Raw genomic sequence first — 24,395 nt, 5'->3', positions numbered from 1 at the left:
ACAAGATAAAGTGAAGAAGGTGTTTCCTCAAAACCTGTAGTTGTAGGGGGGAAAATGTGAAAGAGGTGCCCAAACATTTTTCAAAATGCCAAGGAGAATGTTCATGCAAGAATTAATGTGCCTCCATCTTCTAGAGAGGATAAAAGCAGGAACCAGGGAGGTACAAGCACCTCTTCCTCTCTTTCATCCCTGATTGAGAGACAGAGAGCTGGGAATGCTCATCCTGATGAAGAAAATACTCAGGGGGCCCTTATTCATATGCAAAAATACATGATGGGGAGGTTTAAAGAAACTGAGACAGACCTTTTTGTTTGGTGTCCAATGATGAGACACAGGAAATTCCATGTAAATACCTAAAAAAAGACCTTTGAATGTGAAGAGGGTCAAACACTGGTGCAGGTTGCTGGCCCAGACAGGTTTAGAGTCCCCACCCTTGGAACTGTTCAAAAAACAGCTGAGCACAGTCCTGGGTTGACAGAGCTGTTAGAAGGACCTTGGACTAGATGATCTTGAGAGATTCCTTCCACCCTCAGTTATTATGTGGTTCTGTGAAACTCCAGTACAGACTTCTGTCCTTTTCTGGCAATGCAATTTGCTATGAGCAACTGGAAAAGACAAAGGACTGCACAACTCTGTTATGACCTATGGTCATTCCCATTTTCTGAATAATTTTCAGGAAACTATTATTTAAAATATATAAAATGTATAATTTTAAAATTGAATCAGTTTATGTTCATGAAGACTACACAATGCAACTAATATTTTCCAAAGGTTAAAAAAAAAGGAAAAAAAAAAGAGGAAAGAAAAAAGAACAGTACACACAACTCAGCTTTCTTCTTGCATGGAAGAATCAACAGTAGAGAAAATCACAAATTAAAGCATAAACCTAATATTTGCTTTCTTTCACCTCATCTGATTAGAGCCATTAAATTTGCATCAACCTTAGCTGTGCAATTATTGTCACGGAAAGCTTAGCTTGTTAAATTCAATTCTCACATTGCAAAAGCTTTCCAGGGAGAGAGTCTCCTTTTCATATAACTTCCCCAGGATATAAATGGAAGCTATGTTCATTTGAAGAATCTATTTTTACTCTTAATCTTCCTTCTAAAGGTGCTTAGAACTGACTTGTAAGAACCTTCTTATCCCAAACCAAAGAATGTGGGGCAGAAAATGATGAATTTGTACCTGAGAACAACTTCAATACTGCTTTGCACTACATCATCCTGACTCTTACCATACTCAATGAGTTTAATGTCACTTTCCCTCACTCCTCATCTGATAGGAAAAAAAAAAGGAGGAAAAAATTAATGGCAAAAAAAGAGAATATGTTCCTAAAACAATAACCCCCTAAACAGCTTCCTCTGCATGTACAAGGTATTTATAGGAGGGGTTTGCAAAACCAGGTTCTCCAGCTGAGATTTCACCTTGATTTATTTTTTGTCTTCCTACCCATTTATTTTAAATCATAATAATATTAAATCCATCAGAATTTAACAGAGCAATTCAGAACAAAACTAGAAGAATTTTTCAAATTATACAAGGCTGGTTATCCAGTATGTATGCCACACAAATTGACCATTAAAATCTACCAAAACCATACAATCTTCAGTGAGTGAAATGCCCCACATCCAAGCTGTCTGACACCATTGCATAACATCTCCATTTAAGGCTAAACAAAACCCTCATTTACATGATTCAGTTACACTATAAATTAACAAGTCTCCCTCTGAGTACCGAGCCCTTTTCCTAATGAGTACATGGGTAATTTGAGTATTTCTAATTGTTAAATGCTACCAATCTAAGGCATTGGGTATTTTGTCTCTTTTTCAGAATTGTTCCTCTAAGCAGAACTGACACAGAAGACACACAAAAGATTCACTTATTTAATGTTTTCATCCATGAAGCTTTTGCTGATAACATTTCAATCTGAACCACCTTGTTTCCTTTTAATTGATGCTCACTGGAGAAACCTTTCCCATTCAAAATGACAGGATACATGGATGAGGTGTAAAGAAAACAGGAATAATGTCCTTGCCTCTGCTCTCAGAAGGAAATGCACAAGCCTGAGAGTGCACAGGTACCCAAAGGCACACAGCCCTGGTCTGTACACACCACACTTTGCTAAGACACTCAAGTTAATCAGGCTCTCAGTGGACACCCAGGCACGAGTCTGGATGCCTCCCTCCCTCCCTATTGCACAAACAGAGGTAAGGATGCCTTCTGACTTCACACAGTCTTTAAAAGAACTGACTAACAACATTTCACAGTTTCAAAACTTAACCTATTGCACAAAGGTAAGGATGCCTTCTGACTTCACACAGTCTTTAAAAGACTTGACTAACAACATTTCACAGTTTCAATTTCATATTAAATTTATGACACTAAACATTTAATAAGATAAAACTGAACATTTTGCCGATGGCCAAAGCTCCAGTCTGAATCATCCACATCCCGAGAGAAGAGCATATTTCACAGCTGCATTTGTATCAGTTTCCTGGTGCTTCTGCAGCAGCTCTCTACTGGAACATAAATCATCATTGACACTCTTGGGGCTTCTGACCACTTTAGGAACTTGGCTGTGAGCAATCAGATGGAGATTACCAACTTTCCCAATGCACAGTTTGTGTTATGTACTATTAATTTATAAATGGGATAAAATTTATAAACTAAGTTAACGTTTTTTAAAAAAAAAACATTCTTGACAAGTCAGAATGTTATAAAGCTTTTTGTAAAGAACTGTGATAATGTCCACACACTTATTTTCTTACTTACCTTACTACTCTTTGACCAACCTTCCCTTCACCTGACCTGTAGTAAAACAACTGGAGAATGAACATACTCATCCAACTAGGCAGTTATACCTCCCTTTCTTTTTAAAAGAAGCTCGCAAAAAATAATTTACAGAGAAATCTGGATTTGGAGCAAGAAGTCAGAACGGCATTTATAGTCAAACCAGGTAAAATGGGGAATATCAGAAAGAGAAAACAAATTAATAGATACATTCATCACTTCCCTGAAGCCTGCTGGCTACAGCAAGGGTCACCAAGCGTTGAACAGAGCAAACAGCAAACCCTCCTGTAAATTGAACCTTAGATTTAAACAGCCCTTGACTTCCCTTTGATAAGCTGAACATCTGAAGGCTGTGCATCCCTCACATCAGGCCATTGTCTCCAGCTTCCAAAAGCTCCCATGACTCTATTGCCATTTTGCTACATGCCCTGATGTACTTGTCATTTATAGAAGTGTTTAGCTAATTTATTTAGCACGTGAGCAAGGACAGTGCCCAATTTGACACACATGCTAACAGCTTTGGTGAGTCTTACAATACTCTTGGTGAGTCACATGATGATTTGAAAATAAAATGAGACCACCAGAAGCCACACCTCATGTGCACCCTACCACTGACCAAATTCTGAGCAGTGGCCCCACACAACTGGAGGCAATCAGTATTATACACTTACGTTTGGATATTCACATCTTTCAGCAGAGGTAAGACTGATCCATTGTTTGTTTCCAATATGGAGCAAAGCTGAGGTGTCTTGAGCAAACTGAAAGAAACCATTGCCTTTCTGCAGCTGGCTGTCCTGCTGCCATTCAGCTGTCCAGGTAGGACTGAGTTAAGCCTGGTTAACTTAATGGGGAAGAGTGACTCAGTTCAACACTGGGACTCTTGCCATTTGCTATCAAATGCAGAAGGACACCAGGAGCCAAGAATCTACTCAAGCCACTTGGCCTCCAGTGTGCCTCCTTCTGCCCATTACACTAAGTGACAAAATGAGTAATAAGGTGTGAGGCTCAACAAAGATCCTTGCTTGAGACAGAGCAATGAATAAATAGATCAGGGAGATGAGAATAAGGGGATCAGCCGACTTGGTTCTAACACACCATTTCTCTCCATTTTGAGGTCCAGACTGATGTAATCATTGTCAGATGCATAAAGGAAGCCCAAGGCCTTTCAAGTCTACAGTTTTTACTCAGATTAACCTAACCTATACATATTCAATATTGCCTTTCTCCCACCCCAAGGAAAATCACCCAATTTCTGCCTAGTTGAAAATTCTTTATGATGCAAAAAACAAAATTGCTGAGCAAACTGTCAAGATGAGAAAATTCCTGCTGTTGAGCTCGAGTTTAACCCTTTTTCTGCTGCAGGACTTCATCTGTGGAACATATACTCCAGTGATCCAAAAAATGCCTCCTCAGAGATCCCCAAGCAGAGGGAAAAAGGAAAGGGAATAGATGATTACTGCTTCCAGAAGAAATAGCATAAGAAATGCATTGCACAGATGTTCAGTCTAAAGAATCCACAATTGGTACAATTTTAGGCCCTGACTTCTAACCCCTACAAATCAATAGAGCCCCAGTGCTTCCAAAGATGCTGGAGTGCTTTGTGGCCAATTCAGCCACTTTATTCACATGTCCCCCATGCATTTGTACCCTAAACACAGTTTATTTTCCAGGAGAGAAGATGGAAGGCCACACAGGTTAGCTTGGCCCCAAGGGTAAGACCACACAGTTCACTTCTTCTGAAGTGGCTGTTTTCCAGTAATCAACCTGTGACTTGCTGAAGGGGAAATCCTGCTCACTGCATGCACAGCAGCACCAACAGCTGCTACTTCTCATGGGAATTTTACAGACAGAGTGCAAAGGAAAATTAAACTGTGCATTTATAATACAATGTGGAGTTCCAAAAGGAAAACTGGAACAAACCCTGTGTGGTCCAGGCTCTGCCTCAGTGTCATCCCAACATTTTCTTTGTAATGTGTAACACAGTCATTCACTTTGCTTCACTACCCACAAGAGAACAGACTAGAGCTTTTCATAAAAACCATTCCCCATTAACCAGCCAAATGGAACATATAGATTCAAAAAGAGACAGAATCATAACACATAAAAGTTTTGACCCTTTGTTCTTTCATTTCTCTCCTAACAAAACACTATAGCAAAACAACATGTTCAAGGGAACAACTTTCAACAGAACGAACACAACCTGACTCCCTTGTGTTTTCCATCCCCTGTTCTGAATGTCCTCATGACAAAGACTGTTTCACTATTTGCTACATAAATTGAAGCAAATCCATCAGCTTCTCAAAGGCTCTGGGGTGGCTACTATATATTTAGACTTTCAAAGTTAATGTTGAATTTCATTTCATTTCTTTGAATTATTTCCAGTTAACTTGAATTCATCACATAGTCCACAAAAGAATCCAGCTTTGCTGGAAAGATGCCAAGACACAAGAAATCCACCAAACTGCACCTCTTACAATTACTTATCAGCCTATCACCGCCTTTTAAAGCGGATTTTACTCCGGAGATTTCAGGTGTCTACATTGACCCTTGAAGCACTGTCAATTAACAATATACATACACAAAAGCATAGGTCAAGCTAAAGAGCATTCAAAATTGACCAAAACCCAAATCCAGTAGCAATAAAAACTGCCGTATGAAATCCACTCTTTGAATAAGACTTCAGATTTACCTACATCCCAAACACTCTCAAAAAATCTGCTTTGAACTTTTCAAAATTCTCACTTGAAAGAACACTTTTCCAAGGGAAGGATCATTAAACCTAAAATTCTCCTTCCTTTCCTGGCAAAACCTAATGTTTGTGGTCACATTAATGTTTACCTGTGGTAGACAAATCTTCAAAAGAAAAAAAAAATACTTTAATCTGCCATTCAGTCTGACTAAAGCTTTATGCAGAAGAGCCTGTGTTACAACCAATTACAGCACATCCTGCCTAATTACCTGGGAGTTGCTCTACAACAAAATACAATTCTATTACTAGAAATAATAGGCTTGGCTTTGGTTTGTGGATTACAGCAGCTGCAGCCAAGAGATGTCATAAATAATGTACCAGCAACTAAATCAAAACCTATCAAGAATTCACAGTGCATAACAAAAGTGAGGACAAAAAGTTAATGCTGGCATCCCCACTGTTCTTACACTGAGTGGTTCAGTGCAAACCAGACCAATGTTATCTTTCTGTACAGGTAATGAAGTGACTTGGGTGTCTAAGCAATTTCTAAAGAATTGAATTTACCCTGCTAATGATTTCAGCATTTCACACTGATTTTTGCATTCAGATAAATAAGGTACTATTCTAAACAATTCACCATAGAACAGTCTGTTTTATATTGTGAGAGCAGCAGAAAGGAACTCCCAGAAAACAGATAATCCCAGTCCTGCAAATGGAATGGAAAAAAATAATAATAAAAATTAATAATAATAAAAAAAATCTGTGTCACTTCATGGAGGAAAGAGATTGATTCACTTCAGCAATGTGAAGCCAGTCCAGTGGAGGGTCATTAAGATGCTGGGAACTGGAGCACACTATGTACAGGGAATGGCTGAGGGAGCTGGGTTAGGTCATTCTAGGAAATGAGGCTAATGGAGAATCTCATTTCACTCAGCATCTAAAGAAAAGTTTTAAATAAGACAGGGTCAGAGTAGACAGTGAAAAGGGAATAGATGGCAAGCACAAGCTGCAAGATGGGAAGTGCCAGCTGACATAACCCCTCACAATGACAGCAGCAAAGCATTGCCCAGCAAAGCTGTGAGATTTTTGACCTGGACATTTTTCAGAACTAGGCAGGATGAGGCCATGACTGACCTGATTAACTTCTGCAGCAACTCCTGCTTTGAGCAGGGGTTGCACTTGATGTCCATTGTGCTCTCTTGCAACCAAATCATTTTCTGCATGGATGCAAAACAGTAGAAACTTGCCAGTAAAACAGTGATGTAAGTGACCAACTGGGTATCAGAAAACTTATGTCCTATTCCCAGCCATAACAAACATGCTAAAGAAAAAATAAATAATGATCTTTATTATAATAACAGCACTGTGTATCTATTCCAAAGATGAATTTAAAAAAAAAAATTATAAGGACTCAAGCATTTGGATGTACCAAGACTTCCAGTTAGCATGGAAATCAAATATAATTTTATATTTCAATACTCACTTTCATTTATTTATTGATGTACCTTACAAATTAGGTAAGCAAACCTTTTGAGAAGCTAAGTCTTATTATCGCTTTGAAAACCTTGGAACTCCAATCCTGCTTTTCACATACCTACCAAGACTTCCAGTTAGCATGGAAATCAAATATAATTTTATATTTCAATATTCACTCATATTTATTTATTGATGTACCTTACAAATTTTTACAAGCCTTTTGAGAAGCTAAGTCCTATAATTGCTTTGAAAAACTTGGAACACCAATCCTGCTTTTCACATACCGGGGCATATTAAGAGATCTCCTCTAACTGGACCTGTTAAGATAATGCTGTGATAGGGCATGGTGTTTTATGAAGCATATTTGTAACACATTTTTCTGGTCTTTACATAATTAACTTTACTTCCTTCTTCAATTTTATTTAAAGATGATTCTTGGATGCTTTCCACTCTGGAATACCAAGAGATTAATATATTCATCTGAGGCCACATGGAAAGTTGAGGCATGGGAGTTTTCACTCTAGACTTCCACACTGTGCCAGAATGTGCTGCACTTCCACAGTACAGAGGTTTAATCTTTTACTGGTGCATCCTCCCCACTAGCACGGAGAAGTCTGAATTATACTGAAAGCTGCACCAAAATAGCACCAAGAGTTTAAGTATTATGCACCTGAAATCATCATATATACAAAACTCCATCACGTGTATATCTGGCTTCCAAATATTTTTAAATGGGGATAAAAAGTAAAATACTGTTATTTTTCTAATTCTACCTGTCATGCTGAAGAAAATTAAAAATTAATGAAACCTGAGAGGCCAGTATTTAGCATAGAAGCTGCAAAGGAGAAGGGTAAAGGGAGAGAAATCTCAAACTGTAGTCAGCATATTTCAGAACAGCTTGATTTTTCCATTCTATCCCAAAGAGACGTTGCAAAATTAGGAACTGGACAGCATATGGTAAGAATTAAGATAAAACAATGATAAGTTTCCAAATTCTTGGAGGAGAGTAAAATTTAAAATAATTTTACTTTGAAGTCTTCAGAACAGCCAACAATCCTAAGGAAAGATCAGCATTACAGAAAACTATTCTAAATCATACAGAAAGCAGAAGCATACATCCCCTTCCTGCCAGAAAGGACAGCTTGGAAGCCAGACTACCAAAAGGCTGAATGACATAGATGCTTTTCAACCCAATTGTTAAGTTGGTTTTTTTATATTAAGAAAACATGTTTTACTTGTTTTCCTAGCTTTTGCCCAGGGGTGGTTGTATTTCATAGATACTGTAATGTCTTTTTATCAAGGGGCGTAATTTGAGCTGCATGCACACTCCTCAACAAAAATTATATCCATTTGGTAAAGAAAGTACATACCAGATTTGAAAAAAACCCCATTTTTTACTCACACAGATGCTTTTCAGCAAATAGGTGATAAGCAGTATTGCCCCAAATACCAATTACAGGTCCTAGGATAGAAAGTTGGGATAAAATGTATTCACAGGTCACTGAAATATCTACAGTCCATGAAAGCAACTGTGAGAAAAAAGCCCTGCCATCAGAAGGATATCAGCTCTGGAACAGCCTCAAAAAAACAGGTTTGGAGCTGATGCGTTAGGCCAAAATACCAAAACTTACTTCACTCCTCATCTAAAAATCAGCTTCTCCAGTCTGGACTGAAGCAATCAGGCCCAGAAGAGACAAACCAGTTCTGTGAGAGAGGGAGGGTGACAGCTAGCAAAAAAAGGCCACTAGGAGAGAATCTGTGAAAAAGTGAAATATCCTTTTTGAAGGTTAGCTCAAGAATAGGTATTTGTTGAAACATAGTAACTTGCTATCCCTGTTCTATATGCAATAGAAGGAAAATACACCCAGTGAGAAATAGGGGGAGCAGAAGCAGGAGGGGGACAAACTCAAATTACACATAAACCTCCCCCAAATATTTAATTTTTAATTTTTTAAAAAATTAGCTGGAACAAATATTCAATTGACTAATTGACATATTATCAGTCATCTTTTCAATGAGAGGCTGCAGGTAGAAGGAGGAAAAGCCCTTCTATATTACAGAAAACAAACGTCATCTTTTCAATGAGAGGCTGCAGGTAGAAGGAGGAAAAGCCCTCAACTAACATTCTGTATTACAGAAAACAAAAAAAAAAAATCAAGACATTTAAATCTTACTGTAACAGGTATTTCATTTTTGTCGTCTATCCACACCCTCAAATTCTTCAGCACGTAAGATTATATTTACATTTTAGAAACTGGCTTGTATGGAGTTTTTAATTGTCCCGATTCTTACCAAATTAAAGCAGAGAAAGCTGCCTAACAATACTAGGATATTAATAAATAAGTTATGTGGGAAATATTGCCTTTGTTATTTTCACACTGAAAAATATATTCCACACTGCAGAGATAACGAGGGTATAAAACATTAACACTACATTTTTCTATACCATTCTGCATAATTAACCATGCAGCTGTTCATTCATTCAGTCCCAATAACCAAATTAATTTGCAATCAGTTCACAGTGGATGCTCTGGAGCAGACTGCATGTACTGCAGAAGCAAGTGAAGCTGCTCACATTCCACACACCTCAGCAGTGCACAAGGTGCTCAACTCTAAGAGATACAACAGGGGGTTGCAAAACAGTATTTTCAAAATTCAGCTCTGAAAAGGCACTGTGCCATCAGCTGTCTCATAGAGAAAATATGGGTATTTTCAGGTGAGTCTCACGGTGTGTCTGTGCTCTCTGATGGACTCCTGTCCTTCTCAGGCTCATGCCAAAAACTTTTAGAGGACGGTCTCACGGTGTGTCTGTGCTCTCTGATGGACTCCTGTCCTTCTCAGGCTCAAGCCAAAAGCTTTTAAGGACACAAATATTAAACATCCATAAACATTACAGCTCCTTCCTGTTATTTGTATTAATGCAGCCCCAGCACTGATGGGAATCCCACAATCAGTTCTCCAAATTATCTGTATTTCCAAGAAACAAAAAACCAAGTGAGGAAAGCAGAGTATTGGCAGATTCTCAAAAAAGGCCACAGAATAGGCTGGTGGAATGAAGGTGGAACCAGCAGCATCACTAGCTGCTGATTGGAATGTCACATGTACCTTATCACAAGCCCCCTGACACCATAACTTCACCCTTTTAAGGTTTCAAAAAATATCCTATCCCAGGTTTTATGCCTCATTCATCATCATGAAAATGCAATGAGCAATGAAACTAGCTTTGATTGTGGTTTCTCATTTATTTCGTTTTGCAGAGTGGCAAAGGAAAGACTGATACATATATATAGATATAGAGAGAGACAGAGAGGAAGAGATGGTGTCCTTCCCTCTGACCCAGGTTATGGGCCCTGCTGTGCCAGCCTGCTGACAGCGGGAGTTAATGGATGACAATGCAGCAAAGCACTTCCAATTACCAAAAAACTTGAAAGCTCAACTGTTTTCATATGAACTTTGAGGAATCATGCCACAATAAAAACTCCAAGATTGCTGTTCTCAGTTTGCTCACATAGAAGCCTGGATCATGGGCAAAACTTCCCTTTTTTATGCAGGAAGGGAGGGCAAAAGAAAATCACAAGCCCCATGGATGCCAGAAAGACAGCATTTCCTTTTTCTCACCTTAAACCTGTCTGCTAAGGCTGGCAAGAAAGAGGACAATTTCTTGTAGGGAGGCTTATTCAATAAAATACCATGACAAAACTGAGGAAACACCAGCGAAGCAACTTTCCTAGGCATTCCTCTGCTACCAACCTGTATGGGTCTTGGGAAGGAAAGATCAATTCTGTTACATCAGTCTTGGCCAAACAGAGTCTACTTAAAACAAGAATCTGTGCTATAATTCCCACAAAGTCTGCTGCACTAGTTAAAGGAATCAGAAATTCTATTACTTAGGCTCAAGTTACTCAAACAAGAGAAAAGGATTCTTAAGCCATTTAAAATAAATGGTTATTCTTTTCCAATAAATTGACTCATTCATTATGAGTTATATCTTGCAATGACTTAATTCATTTTCCAGAAGGAGGATTAAGGGGGGAAAAAAAATCCACCTGTAAAGCAGCAAAATTCTCATGCTCCACGATGTATTTAACATGTTCATCAGCCATGCTGCAATCAGCTTCAATAAGCACAAGTGTACTGCAAGAGCCCTTTCCTAACTACATAAATCACAGCTTTCTAACTGGATCTTAATTTGCATGTCAGATATATTCTCAATGTGATCACAAGCTAGTGCAGAAATGTGTTAATATTCAAAATCATCATCATCATCATTCCAAGTTCTTGAACACATGGAAAAGTAGTTGTGACATAGCACTCTCATCTGTAACCAACAGATATTCAGTAAAGAAATTTGGATAGACTTATTTGGTAGTTTTTACTTGCTTGTAGGATATATTTTCTTCAGTTTGGACCTTTATACATATAAAGACATCAAAATAATCTTTAAATGTTAATATGGCAACACAAACCAAAAAGTACCTCCTTCAGCTAAATCCCATGCACTGGAAAGCCTTTAAAAGACATCTCCTTCAGAGGACTCTACAGGTCACAACTCAGAGAACAGTCCCAAATATCCACAGCCAAATTTCATTCCTCTGTTGAATGGCCAAAAGCTCCAGCCAAAACATGGCAGGATGAGTGGAACACCAAGGTACCAAGGAGGTTACTGCCAACCCATTGTGCACCTTGGGCTCAGAAAGTCAATGGTAGGTCATGTGTCCCTTAGAGCACACATGGCACCAGCAGCACCCTCTGTGCTCCTAAATCAATTCCACTACCCATTAAAAACATCAATAATCGCCTCTTCAATACCTTGCACATTCCAAGGTTTGTCAAGATATGTTCATTTAATTTTCTTTACCTTCTACATATTTTTCCTCCTGATACCCACAGTAAACCATTGCTGAATTGCTGAAACCCACTACATCCACTTTTTCACTATGGTTTTACAGCACATTTTAAATTTCCAAAATAAATTTAAAATAAAGATTTTCCTGCACAATTCAACTCATAATGACACACTGTTGAGTATTAGCAAGACAATGCAAGTTGCAGCAAAGACAATGAAAGTCTTTGTAATACTATTACATCAACATGGAAATATGATCAAAGAGCATAAAAAATCTGTTGTTCAGTAAGAGAAAGAAAATTCTAAGACTGCCTCTTCAATGCTGCCCAAAACCTTTGTTCAGTGGAACAGGTGTAAATAAGGATATAATATGAGCACAGAAGAGCTGCACAGGTATAATTGAGGACACTCTATTTTGATTGCAGAACTTGCATTACTCATGATGATGCATTAGCTAGAGAAAGCACAGCTAGACATTAGACCCCAAGCTGAGTTCATTGGGCTAATAATTAGAAAGCCATTTCTTTTTCTTTTTTAACTTGGAAGGAGAAAATTTGATATGAAAATCACAGACTCAATAACTCTATCCCTTGGGGCCATTTCTACAAAGTCACTTTTTAAAGCAGAGCCACAATATAAGGCCATCTGGAAGTGCAAGTTGTTGCAGAATACAGTTGCTCATTTATTAAAAAAGTACTTCATACCAAAAATTTCAGTGGGGCACTGAACTCTATATTGGGGGTTTTTGTTTTCCTTTTTAAATTAATTTCAGGAAACAGCTGAAATGAGTTTCACCTACAAGTCCAAAGATTTTGGAAACAAATGTCCATATTCATTTTCACACATTCTGTGAGCCATCTGGAAATTTTACTTTCCTGAGCTGTATGCTGTTCTCTGTATCCACCTTAAAAGAATCTCCAGCTCTTTGTAGTCTGGGTTTTTGCTTTAGTGTAGGTCTGCACTCTGTAAATGCCCAAAGCCCCCTGCAGTCACTGTGCTCCAATCGTTCCTGATGGCCAGCAGGCTTGCACAAGTGAGCCTTGTCCTTGAATAGGTGGCTTGTCGTGGGTGCAGACAGAAAGAGCTGTGCCACCACAGCCAGGATATTCCTGGCTCCTTGGGATTTGGCAAGCACGATGCTGTCTGTGAGGCTCCAGACTGTTCTCACCTCTACCTGCCCAGCCACTGATCCAGACTTTCAACCTCCCACAGCACTTCGACTTTTCTTCCCCCTCAAGCTGCTTTTGGAGTGAGGAGTCCCAGAAAGCTCAGCTGGGATATACAAAAATATTTAAGGAGGTGGGAAAGTCTGTTTCTTCATTTAGTATTTCTTTAGTGATAACATGGGGCAAAACAACCCAACACCTCTGAAAACAGGGCTACCTAGCATTCATCTAGGGCTACCTAGCATTCAGCAGGCAAAGCTAAGAGGATCCAACAGTGCAGTTAACATCAAGGGATGCCGTTTGTTTTGCTGTGGTGAAGAAGTAACAACATGGGGATGCCATTGGGAACAATGGCAATTACACAGCAAGCCACTTTAGCATTGCTCTATCATTACAGCATGATAATATGCAATCAAAACGTTATTAGCAATCATCAGCAGCATCTATTATTTATTGCTTAGATCAAGCTAAGAAAGGGAAGGCTGCACACTTACCGTAAGTAACAGGACTCTGAGCCAGTCTAAGCACAGGGTTGGAAGGTAATTCCATGGTCATATAGTGCTGAGTCACCATTGCATAACCTCCAGCAATATTACCATCTCAGTTGTTCCATGTATAAAATTGAATAATAATAATAATCTATATTTCCAATATTATTAGGAATAATTAACTCAGATAAGTATTATCATTAATTTCATAGTGGTTACTAATTCAAATTAAATTATTTCATCGTAAAATTTAATATTTATATCTAAAGTTGCAGGCAATCAACAGATGCAAGCAGTTACCTGAGGTTGTAAAATATGTGCACCTACGTATTTGTGCACAAATGGGTCCATAAAGGATATGGAAACATACATTCAACCTAAATGGTCAGTTGGTTTCAGCTCCTTCATACTGTAACTATGCTGGATAAATATGTGTGAACTCTGACATGAACAGCTCTAGTATGTAAAGTATCTTCTATGTATGCACAACTTGTTGCAATAATTTTAGTATTTGAATTCTCAGTTTTTTCATTATGCTAATGAGCTCTAACATGACAACCAACCTGTGTTCCCAATATGTACCACACTTTGGAAACTCTACAAGTAGGCCTGAAAACAACCCTCTGTTCCTTCTCAAAAAGTTATTTTAGTTTGTATTCAAGAGGTAACTAAAGTTATCTCTATTTATTTCCCTACCTAATTTTGAGTAAAATAATTATACAATTTACACCTTGACAATTACTTAATAAGGAAATTAGGAGAGCATCAGAAATAGCTGACTAAAGAAGCACAGTCTGGTATTTTTTAACTGCATACTTCCATCAGGATTTTGTCTCCACCTCTTCAGTGCAACCAGACATGGCTGTTACGAGTAAAAACCTTGTTAAGAATTCCATTACACAGCACTATTTTTCCTATTTATTCAACAATAAAATAATTCTAAGGTAATTGAAATTTAGGTCTCCCAAGCCTGTAACCTGACTTATGTGGGCAGACATAAGTTACCTACACAAATTGACAATGCTCTGCAGAGGTACGAAAATGCATCATCAAGATCCACCCACACATCTTTTTCACATAGAGTTCCCCCACCTAGACATGTACCTCTGACTGGTGCTTTTCACCACCATTTGCATCACTCTTAAAACTGACTGTAGCTCCAAGGTCAGTAAGAACAAAGAAGGATCACTAGACCATCTTTTCTCATTCTTTGTTCCACTAAACAAGGGGAAAAAATTCTTTTGAGTGATGGGAGAAAAGGAAAGAGATGAAGTGGAAATATGTTTTAGAAGATGAAAGACGCAGTTTCAAGGAACAAAGTAACTGATAAACACCAAGGTAGGTTAATATTAACTGACCAGAAAGAGAAATTGGGATATTAACATTAAAAAAATACCCTAATCAGAATTAATCAGTTTATAAAACTAGTTTATTTTCACTCAGTGACTAAGCCACATAATGACTTAGACGATAGGATTTCTGGTATTATCTAGCCAGGCAAGATAGGAACAAAAACATTGGGCCAATTCAGGAAAAACTGGAGAGGGTCTGTTACCACTAGGGCACAGAAACAGATTAATTGCATTTCTTTGCTAACAAAAAAAACCCTTGTATCATTTTTCACACCTGTTTTACATCATATTCGTTTGATACAAGTAAGAAGAAAGTAAAAGGGAATTAAACAAAAAAGGTGAAAATATATGCACTATTCATTCTGGGCAGGCTGCCAACGTGAATACACCGCAGCTCCACCAGCAAATGTGGGTGAAAACTGGTGAAGCTCCAACCATTTTACACAGGCAGAAACACACAAGTCCCTTGGCTGTAAAGGGACTTCAGCTTCTTTCATTTATTTAGTACAAATAGCGAGTTACATCTCGACAGAGAGGGCACTATTTGATACTTTTGCAATAGCTGGTCTGTTTTGCACTTGTCTAGATCCAAGCACTTAGTAACTCTTCCAGTTTGACAACTGTGTGTGTCTTCCGCATCACAGAGGGCAGAGGTGGAGGAAGGAGGTGAGCCCAGAACATATCCAGGCATGGATCAGTAATAACCCCTGGCCCAAGTGCTCATCTTAAGCACTCACTTCTTTTGGAAAGACCATCTAGTTCCACCACCACTGCCGTGGGCAGGGAGACTTCCACTAGAGCAGGTGACTCAGAACCCATCCAGCCTGTCTGGTCAACAAGCCCCAGTCTCCATCCCCACCCCTGGCTCAGCAGGTTCTGGCATCATCACATCAAGGAGTGAGCTCCCAGGGGCTCTCTTGACAAAGTGGACAGCCAAGGCACCCTGATGCCCATACCCTGGGGCTGTGCCCTGTGAAATTGTAAGACATACGAGAGTCCCCCAAGGCCCCATCCCTGCTGCATTAAAGTGGAGCAATGGGCACCCAGCACATCCCCAAAGCCTGACACCACTGAGAGCCCTGGGGACATCTGTGCCCAGCCCTTGGAGCAGGACCTGACCTGTGCCAGTACCAAAGCATCTGGTACATCTGTTTCTTGTAAGTAAAAAGGCACGATTTCCAGATGATGCACGCTAGTATCAATTTTATTTGAATGCAGTTCACACCAGTTCTTTACACCAGCTGTCAGCAAGGTCTGGATGACCTTGTTTTAAGTGTTTATGTTCTCCAAAGAAAGAAACATTATCTGAAGCCTGGTTTATGTTTATTTTAAAAGACCAAAGAGTTTATTTTGAAGAATCCAACTGAAAATGCTTAAAAGACTATGATAGATACTCTGAAGTATGAATTGGAAAACTTGAAATATATTGCATATGTTGTATGGGCCACTGACAAATTACAGGAAAGCAGTGTGTGCTTACGCAGTTGGGAGTATCCAAACTGTCATTTGGTTGTCTTATTTGCACAAGATGTTGGACAAAAATTAAAACAGAAACAAATGTGCAATAAATTTTGTGTCTTGTAAGTTTAAAGGATAGCTACAAATGAACTGTCATAGCCCTAAAAAGGACACTCTTGAGCCAATGCTAAGCAGTCTCCATTTGATCTTACTCTCTCCTGAATACCTCCTTCTTATGAGTAGAAATTTCTAGAAATACCCTTATTCTGCATGGACCACTGGCCCTGGCCAGACTGGCCACTATTCAGACACTACTGCAGAAGCACTGTCACTGAAAAAACCCACACAGTTCAAAATAAGTAACAAGCCTGTTTTGCAGCATGTCCTGGAAACAGACTTTTCCCGCTCCCTATTCCCTTATCCAGTCCTTTTCTTGGATTATCTCTGTAAAGGTCCTTACACCCACAGCTGAAGGCCTAGTCCCCATAAAAGCTCTTGGGACAGCATGAAGTTTGTAAGTACCTAAGCCATGAGATTTTAGAAAAACTATTTGTTTCTAGACCCAAATCTTATGAGCTACATTTGAGTTTAACTCTGCTGTCATTTATTACTACTGCTAGAGCTAACCAGCAAAAGTAGTAGGGCAAATACTGGTGCAGTATCACATTTATTGATAATAGTGAAATACTTCAGCTTTTCAAATGCACATGATAGGTCTAGCAAAAATTTGTTGTGGAAAATTTCATGCAATTTGTGCACACACAGGCAACAAGCATATTGGTATCAATTCACAAGTGTTATGGGAATGAGAATCAGTTTAGAAATTTATTTGGATTAGTATTTATTCCCAGTTGTCATAAAACACAATATAACCTACATTGCCGGTATACTTCATCCAGACAATCCTAACTACTTTCAAAGCAGGGTTATTTACTAACCTCAGTACATTACTCAAGCAGCAAGAATTCCCAAAGGACACATCCCAACACAGTAAGCATTTCAAACTTTTTTCTAAGTTTGATACAGAATTTCTAGGAAAAGGAAAAACATGGCAACTTGCAAAGTAGCATCAAGATGTTACCATATATTCTCCATCATTCTTTGCTTCTACTGTTAAAACTCATTACAAACTCTAACTCAACAACAGGAAATGCATTCAAGGAAGAGAAGGAGTAGGAGCTGATAACAATCTGGATAATCTTACTACAGTAGCATCAGTCAGCTACCAACACAACCCAGGAGCAGTCTGGAAAAGGAAGGGATGGATCTATTTCAAGAACAGCAGGAGGGAAGGCTATAGAAAAAGCAGAGGACTTACCTCCACAAAGAGCTCTCCAGAACTTTCCCCATGTCAGTATGATAATACTTGGTAAGGATCAGGATCACCTAAAAGAAAATGAGAATAAATAGATTTAAATATGTAAACTGATATAAGAAACAGAAATGGGCAGCATGATTTTGGGAAAAATAAAAGTGAGGCTTCTAAAAATCTGAACATAATTTCACCTCATTTTTAATTCTTAAGAGTTTTGCTTTTTAGCCTGGCTTTTTCATTTCTCTTTCTGGGAAGAGTGATTTCAGCACTTGAAGTTTTCTGTAAACCTGGTGACTGTGAAATATTGCCCATTTCACATAAGCAGTGGAGTTGGAATTGTCACATAAATACTACCACAACATGACATTCTTCAAGCAATCTTTATGACTTTCTGATTAGGAAAAACCAGCCTAGTGGCTAGTTTAAATTTAGGAGGCAACTATACAGACACAATTATTTTTTTAATCCAAAGTGTTAAACAATGGTGATTAACTTTGATTACCCAGATTAAAAAACAGAGGAAAAAAGAGCTCTGGCCTTCCTTACAAAAGGAACAATGCAACTTTCATAGCTATCACTTTTCATTTCTTGAAGAATCACTTTTTCCCCTTCATGAACCAGCTCTGTGCTCAGTAAATTACTCATCTACATTAGTAACAGCCAACAGAATATACAAGAAGATTTTATCCACAAAACATCTTCATCCTATGAAAAGAGTCAGTGAGAACTATTTTCCATCTGCTCAACATGTGACAAATTCACTGGTCAAATAATGTAAAGCACTAGTCCACAACCAGAGTATCAAGCTCAATACTATGTTTGGATCTTTTACAGGTTTCTTCCTCTTGCTGCCAGTCCATATTAGTGGCTCTTAGAGCCAATGCCCATGGCAACCCCAGAGGGGCAGAACAGGCTGGTCTCCTGCACAGCTGGAGGCTTTCTTTAATGTGGGGTCAACCCCAGTCTCCACCAGTTTGGGGCAAGCTGTTATTTAACTGGCACTGCTCTGCAGTGAAATCTACAGCAAACAGCAACTGTAGGTACTTGCTTTGAGAATTCAGATAATTAAATATGCCAATAATACATTTATACTGCACTCTTTGTATGCTGGAGATTGTGAGAAAACAGAATTATAGACTGATGTTATCACATGGAAATAATGCAGTGTTTTACAGAACCGAGGTATAATACCAGTCTCACTCAGGGTTAGATAAACCTAATAAACTCACAACACATATTCCTTGATGTATATTGATATACGCAAAAGTGGAAACAATCCATAATTCACAAGAATTTTTCACTCCTATTCTCAAAAGAGTCACAATCTACCAGATCACTTTTTTCGAATTTGATTATTTATAAAAATAAAAGTTTGGCTTAAAAAAATAATAGGTTACTACAAGACTTACAACGCAAAGAGAAAGAACCATTTCCCAAAGGAAAGTGTATCTGTGGATGAGATTCCTGGCTACAGTCCAAGCACGTTCTACCAGGTCAGCTATTTATTGTATCGTCAATGTCTTAACTGCAGCTTTTTCTGGTGCTTGCAGTTAAGAAGAAAAAGAAAGTAACTTCACTATTGGGAGCATCTATTGGCTCCAATTATTAAGGAAAAAGTTTCAGACTGTGCCTTTCCAAACAAGTATAATCCCTCTTAAGTCACAAAAACTGATCTGGAATTTATTATTTTAAGAGATACAAGAATGTGTACTTGGTACGTTAAATTTAAAAAAAAAAAAAGAAAAAAACCTAAAAATACAAGAGATCATACTTTCTTTCCTTCCATTTTTGCAGAAATGGAGGCTGAATCCTGACTTGGTGAACCAACTTTCTTTATCCCTGTACCTCCCAGAATTAGAAATTTGAAAATCCAGATAATTTTCAGCAACATGTGTTGGAGCTATCCTGCCACAGTTCCTGCCCAATATTTCATTCCTGAATTAAACAGATTAAAACCACACACAGAAAATCCTGTTGGGTTGCCCTCAGTCTACCTGCTTTGAGCATAACCTATATGGATGCTCCAACAAAAAACCTTCCAGAAAGGCCATTTCTGTAACTCAGCACCTGTCAGGAGTGTTAAAGACTGCCAGGCTCATGGTACTGCTGGCTAGCTGCAGTTCATCTGGGCATGCACACACCCAGCCAGAAAGCCACTGCTGTTCCACACACTTCAACTGACTGGCTTTCAGGTAACTGCAAACTGCAGTGGGGAGCAGCCATAGGCAGTAAAACATCATCTTGATGCTGCAGGACTGGTGCTTTAAACTGAGCCAGAGATCTGAAAAATAGATGTCAGTACTTCCCAATCTGAGTGGTAAATTCTTGTAAAAATTTAAATAGCTTATTTTGCACTTTGGAAGTGGAGAGAATGACTTAGGAAAAAACAAAGCCATAAGAAGCCATCTTTGAACTCTCAAACAACAGTAGCAGATTCCTATCACAACTTAACAAGAATGAAGTTGCTGAAGTGCTGACCATCATGTCAACTTTGTCAGTGGATTTCATCCCAGTATCTGAATAATGGAGGCCAGCTATTTAACAGATTTTACAGCACATTTTACAGATTTTTTAGCCTGTGGACATCTTTACAGGTGATCCTGAAAACAGGATCCAGGTCGACCATAATGGCAGTTTTTCTAAATTAATAGATCCAAAGAACAGAAAGAATTATTTCACAATGAAAGCATAAGTCTTCAGGATCTCTGGATTCTACCCGTCATTTTTAAGAGCAGAAGCCTGTTTCACTGATTTCATTTTAATGAGACTCCATAATTACGAGCATTTTACAGGCTGGATTGAAGCCAGTGGTTCATACACATGGTTCTCCTAGTGAAAGTGCTTGGGTGGCCTGTGGCTGGGGAGAGGCACAGCAGCAACTGGGCAGTGATCAAAGATATGATTCTTAACCAGCTCATACCACCATCAGTCATGGACAGCTGCAATAAATTTAACTTTTTGCTGTTATTATTTTACAGGTAAAATAAATGTAGGCAATGAAGGAGAATTAGATTTATCATATTTTTTACTTTAAGTTGGATTTATAGGATTATCTAGAAAACACTCTATCCAGACTTCCAGAGACTTGTGAATCCATTTTAAACCATTTAAACTTAAATTCACCCACAATTTTTTGACTCCCCTCCCAGAGTATGACAATGGAGGTGACAACAGTGATTACTGTTGTGCACCAGGGACCAATGAATACCTGATGGTGCTTCTGGACAAAAACACTGAAATGGATAAAAAATGTGAAAACTTTCAGCTTTTACAGGGACCAATGAACACCTGATGGTGCTTCTGGACAAAAACACTGGAAGGGAAAAAAAGAAAGTGAAAACTTTCTGCTTTTATCACAAAATTGATACTCTGTTACCTGCTTCTTTACCAAAGCATTTGGTAAAAGCCTCTCCATAAAGCCAGTATTTCTCTCTATGTGCTATGGTATGGAAGAGAAATCCCTTAAGATTCTAAGAATCAAATGCAATGTGCATTAGAAGTTAGTTTTCCATGGAAGAAATAACTAGCTGCAGACAATTTCTCTGCGTTAGACCTTCAGAAATTTCTCTACCTCATCCTTCCCCTCATTTTTTTGGTGGGGAGATGTACAGTAGGGTGCACAGATGGAAATTTGATTCTCCCACATCATTCCCCTGCTTCCGTAACTGCGTTCCTGTGTGAATTCTCAGTAGCCACAGCTCAAAACTGTTCTCCAAACAAAGGAGTTGAAGCAGTTTCGATCCAAAAGCCTTTCTGGATATAGACCTGTCTTCAGGGATGCACTGGGTTTTCAGTGAATGACAGACCAGGACAGCAAATGGAAAATTCCACAGGTCTTAATCCCCATGAATAATGAAAGTTAGAATGATCTATGTTCATCCCCTCTCCTTTCCTGTTGCTGTCCTCTGAAAATGCTTTGCAGAAAGGCTGGGCTGAAGAGAGCACAACTTCACTTTACAAGACACAATGTGCTTTTAATCATTTCCTAATAAAATTTTGGCTTTAAGAAGCCCATTTTAATCCTCTCTTTTCATCACCATGTCCGCTAAGAAGGCTGAGAAGGGAAAAAGGAATTAATTCTAGATCAATCACCTTTCCTGGTGTTTATATTTTATCTTTCTGAGGAGGATTTGCTAAGATCCTGCTCTTTTTGATAAACATCAACTTTTGGAAAACTATTTTATTTTTTCCCCCATGCTCCCTCCATGATGCTTTTTAACAAAAATCTCTTTTTCTATCTACATGCAGATTCTCACAGATAAAGTTTTATTTGACCCCTGAAATTTCTGATTTTAGGTTTTGGGGTTTTTTTTAATCTATTCAGAAGTGTAATAGCAAAAATCTCATACTTGCAAATGCACAATTACAAGAATGATTGTGAGTTTTTGTCTTTTCTCAAGTTTTTAGACAGTGAGAGCATGCTGTAAGTACTTCTGGGCAGCCAGAGCTACCAGGAAAATAAACTCCTCAAACAGCTTCAAGTTTCGGCAAACTTTTTAGCATCTGCTTAATTTAATTCATGTGAATGAAACCACTGAAATCGAAAGAAGTGTTTATGAGAGCCACTTAATACTCTGTATGACTGGAACATAAGCTGCTGTTTTGCTCAAGAACAGAGCCTCACTCACCTTTTCAGCTGTTTAACTATTCCACTGCAGACCACAAATATTTTGGGGAGATCAAGAGGTTCTAGGCACATCCTATTAATTTTTCACTACCACCCCCTGTAATTCCAGAATTTTTTTGACACCTAATAATCAAAAAGCTCCCTAACAAATTATAGGCAACCACCTACTGCTCCAATCCCTCAAGCCATTTCCACTTTTGCAGCAGCAGGCTCTTCAATCATCATGCTAAGAGCAATGTTAATTTTCACATCTCTTATTTAAAACAAAGATTCTTAAGAGAAAAATAAAATTCAGGAAATTATTAATATGAATGTACATTACTACAAGGCTATTATATGGACTAACATACAGCTATTAATAACTACATCATAATTTGATTATGCTAGGAAAACTAAACAGAAAAAGGGCACTTAGGTTGACTGTTGCAGCACTATGATAAAAGGTAAAAAAGCAAACATTTAAACCATTACTTAAGCTATTAAGAATTCACTGTATAAGAATCTACTCCTCTCTGGTAATAAAGTTCATAAAAGCAATACACGATTTAATATGAAATACTTAAAGAATTAGATTTCCATTTCTTCCAACTAAATTGTATTGGGAGACAAGAGGCCTTACAGTGTATGAAGTCACTGACTATACCAGTGCACTTGCATTAAACATTAGTAATAATTCCGTACAGTGAATTAATTCATAATTCAAAGTAAGACACAATAATGACTCAATTCCTGTTCTCTAAGAGGTATTTCCATCCACAAGAGCTGAATAAGTGCATAGTCTTAAAAGCAGTGGTTGTGATTGCTTCCAGATTCAAGACCATTTTAAATATAGTACTTCACACATTGATTCTGAAAATATGCATACAGAAAAATAAGATATCAAATAGATCTAATCCACTGTCTAGCACAAAACAGGATTATTCTCTGTTAGCTCTGTACAAACACAGGACAAAAAGACAAACTACTGCCTTCAGGAGCCTACAGCTCAAGCACAGAACACAAGTCTTCAACACCATCACCATCAACCATTACCAGCTCATGCCAGATTTTCAATGCAAGCTCCTAAGAAAATTATGTTTCTGTGATGCCACTCCATATGTATGACACAGTGAATGTATGGGGTTGGCTCCTCATCCCTACTTTTTAATTCTAAATCCAGTGGCTGATTTCAACCATATTTAACAAAGTAGACAGCCATATGGCTGAAGTAGCCATATCAGTTTATATCACAAGTCCATAGCACAGATGCATCTAGAACAGCAATAAACAAAAAAGTACAAAAAATACAAGAATGGGGAAGGCACATAAATAAAGATGCTTCCCAAATATGTTTTTTCCTATCTTCAGTAATTTTTAACTCAGGCAGCTGGGTTGCTACTGCAGTTGTTAGCAGCTGGCTGCTGGATGAGCACAGGTTTCTATGTGGTACTGCCTGACCCACCCACACAAGCACAGAAACAGAGACTATTGTTATGTAACTCTTACTGGCCATCCCCAAAAATCGAAGCTTACGTAGAACTGGTCAGCCAACGTGGACTGCTGCTACTTCCACATATTCACATTGCTGCTCCTTTCTAGAACCATCTGGTGCAGGTCCAAAATTTCTGGGCATGCTGCAGATGCAGAGCTTGCTCAAGGAAACAGAAGGGAACTCAGACTGAATTATTAGTATCAAATCTGCAGCTTTGGAAACTGTCTAACATTTTAACTAGTTGTTTAATTAAACTTCCTGTTCTTTTTCAAACAGCCCCAAACAATGTCACCTCTGACACAAAAATCTCCGGTTTTCTGTCACTGCCTTTTACTACACAACCAGAGGAATTTTTAGGTTTAAATATTTAACATAGCATTTGATAAGTTCTTAAAACCACATTTGCAAACATGCCAAGAGAATAAATTTCTAAAGCATGAAGCAAGTATATTTTTTTCCTGTCTCTCTAGTCCCCTAATTGTGATTCTTTATTAAATACGGACTAGCTTATTATCTTCCCTACTAATGTATTCTAAATTGAATTAGCAATCCTTCCTGCAGAACCAAACTTATTATATGAATTTCTTTTTCATTCCCATGAAAATTCAAGAGGAAGCAGAGCTAACATCGAAAGACGGCATATGTAAAGCATCTTTTGTCTCCCAAATATTTCAGGAATTCAATATTATAAATAAGCTGTTTACCTCGATTATCACT

At 38.3% G+C, this 24,395-nt stretch overlaps 1 protein-coding gene across 1 annotated transcript in view; it reads right to left on the bottom strand.

The window, feature by feature from the left end:
• Positions 1-24,395, bottom strand: part of SORCS2 (sortilin related VPS10 domain containing receptor 2) — a 548,577-nt gene that overhangs the window by 345,999 nt on the left and 178,183 nt on the right. Inside the window, exon 3 of the mRNA XM_039728870.1 lies at positions 17,584-17,651. Coding sequence (XP_039584804.1) covers positions 17,584-17,651 — 68 coding nt within the window. The remainder of the gene's footprint in view (positions 1-17,583; positions 17,652-24,395) is intronic.

This window comes from Passer montanus, unplaced genomic scaffold (genome assembly GCF_014805655.1).
Source record: "Passer montanus isolate IOZ18808 unplaced genomic scaffold, ASM1480565v1 scaffold67, whole genome shotgun sequence".
Lineage (NCBI taxonomy): Eukaryota > Metazoa > Chordata > Aves > Passeriformes > Passeridae > Passer > Passer montanus.
This window is presented reverse-complemented; position numbering and strand designations above follow the sequence as displayed.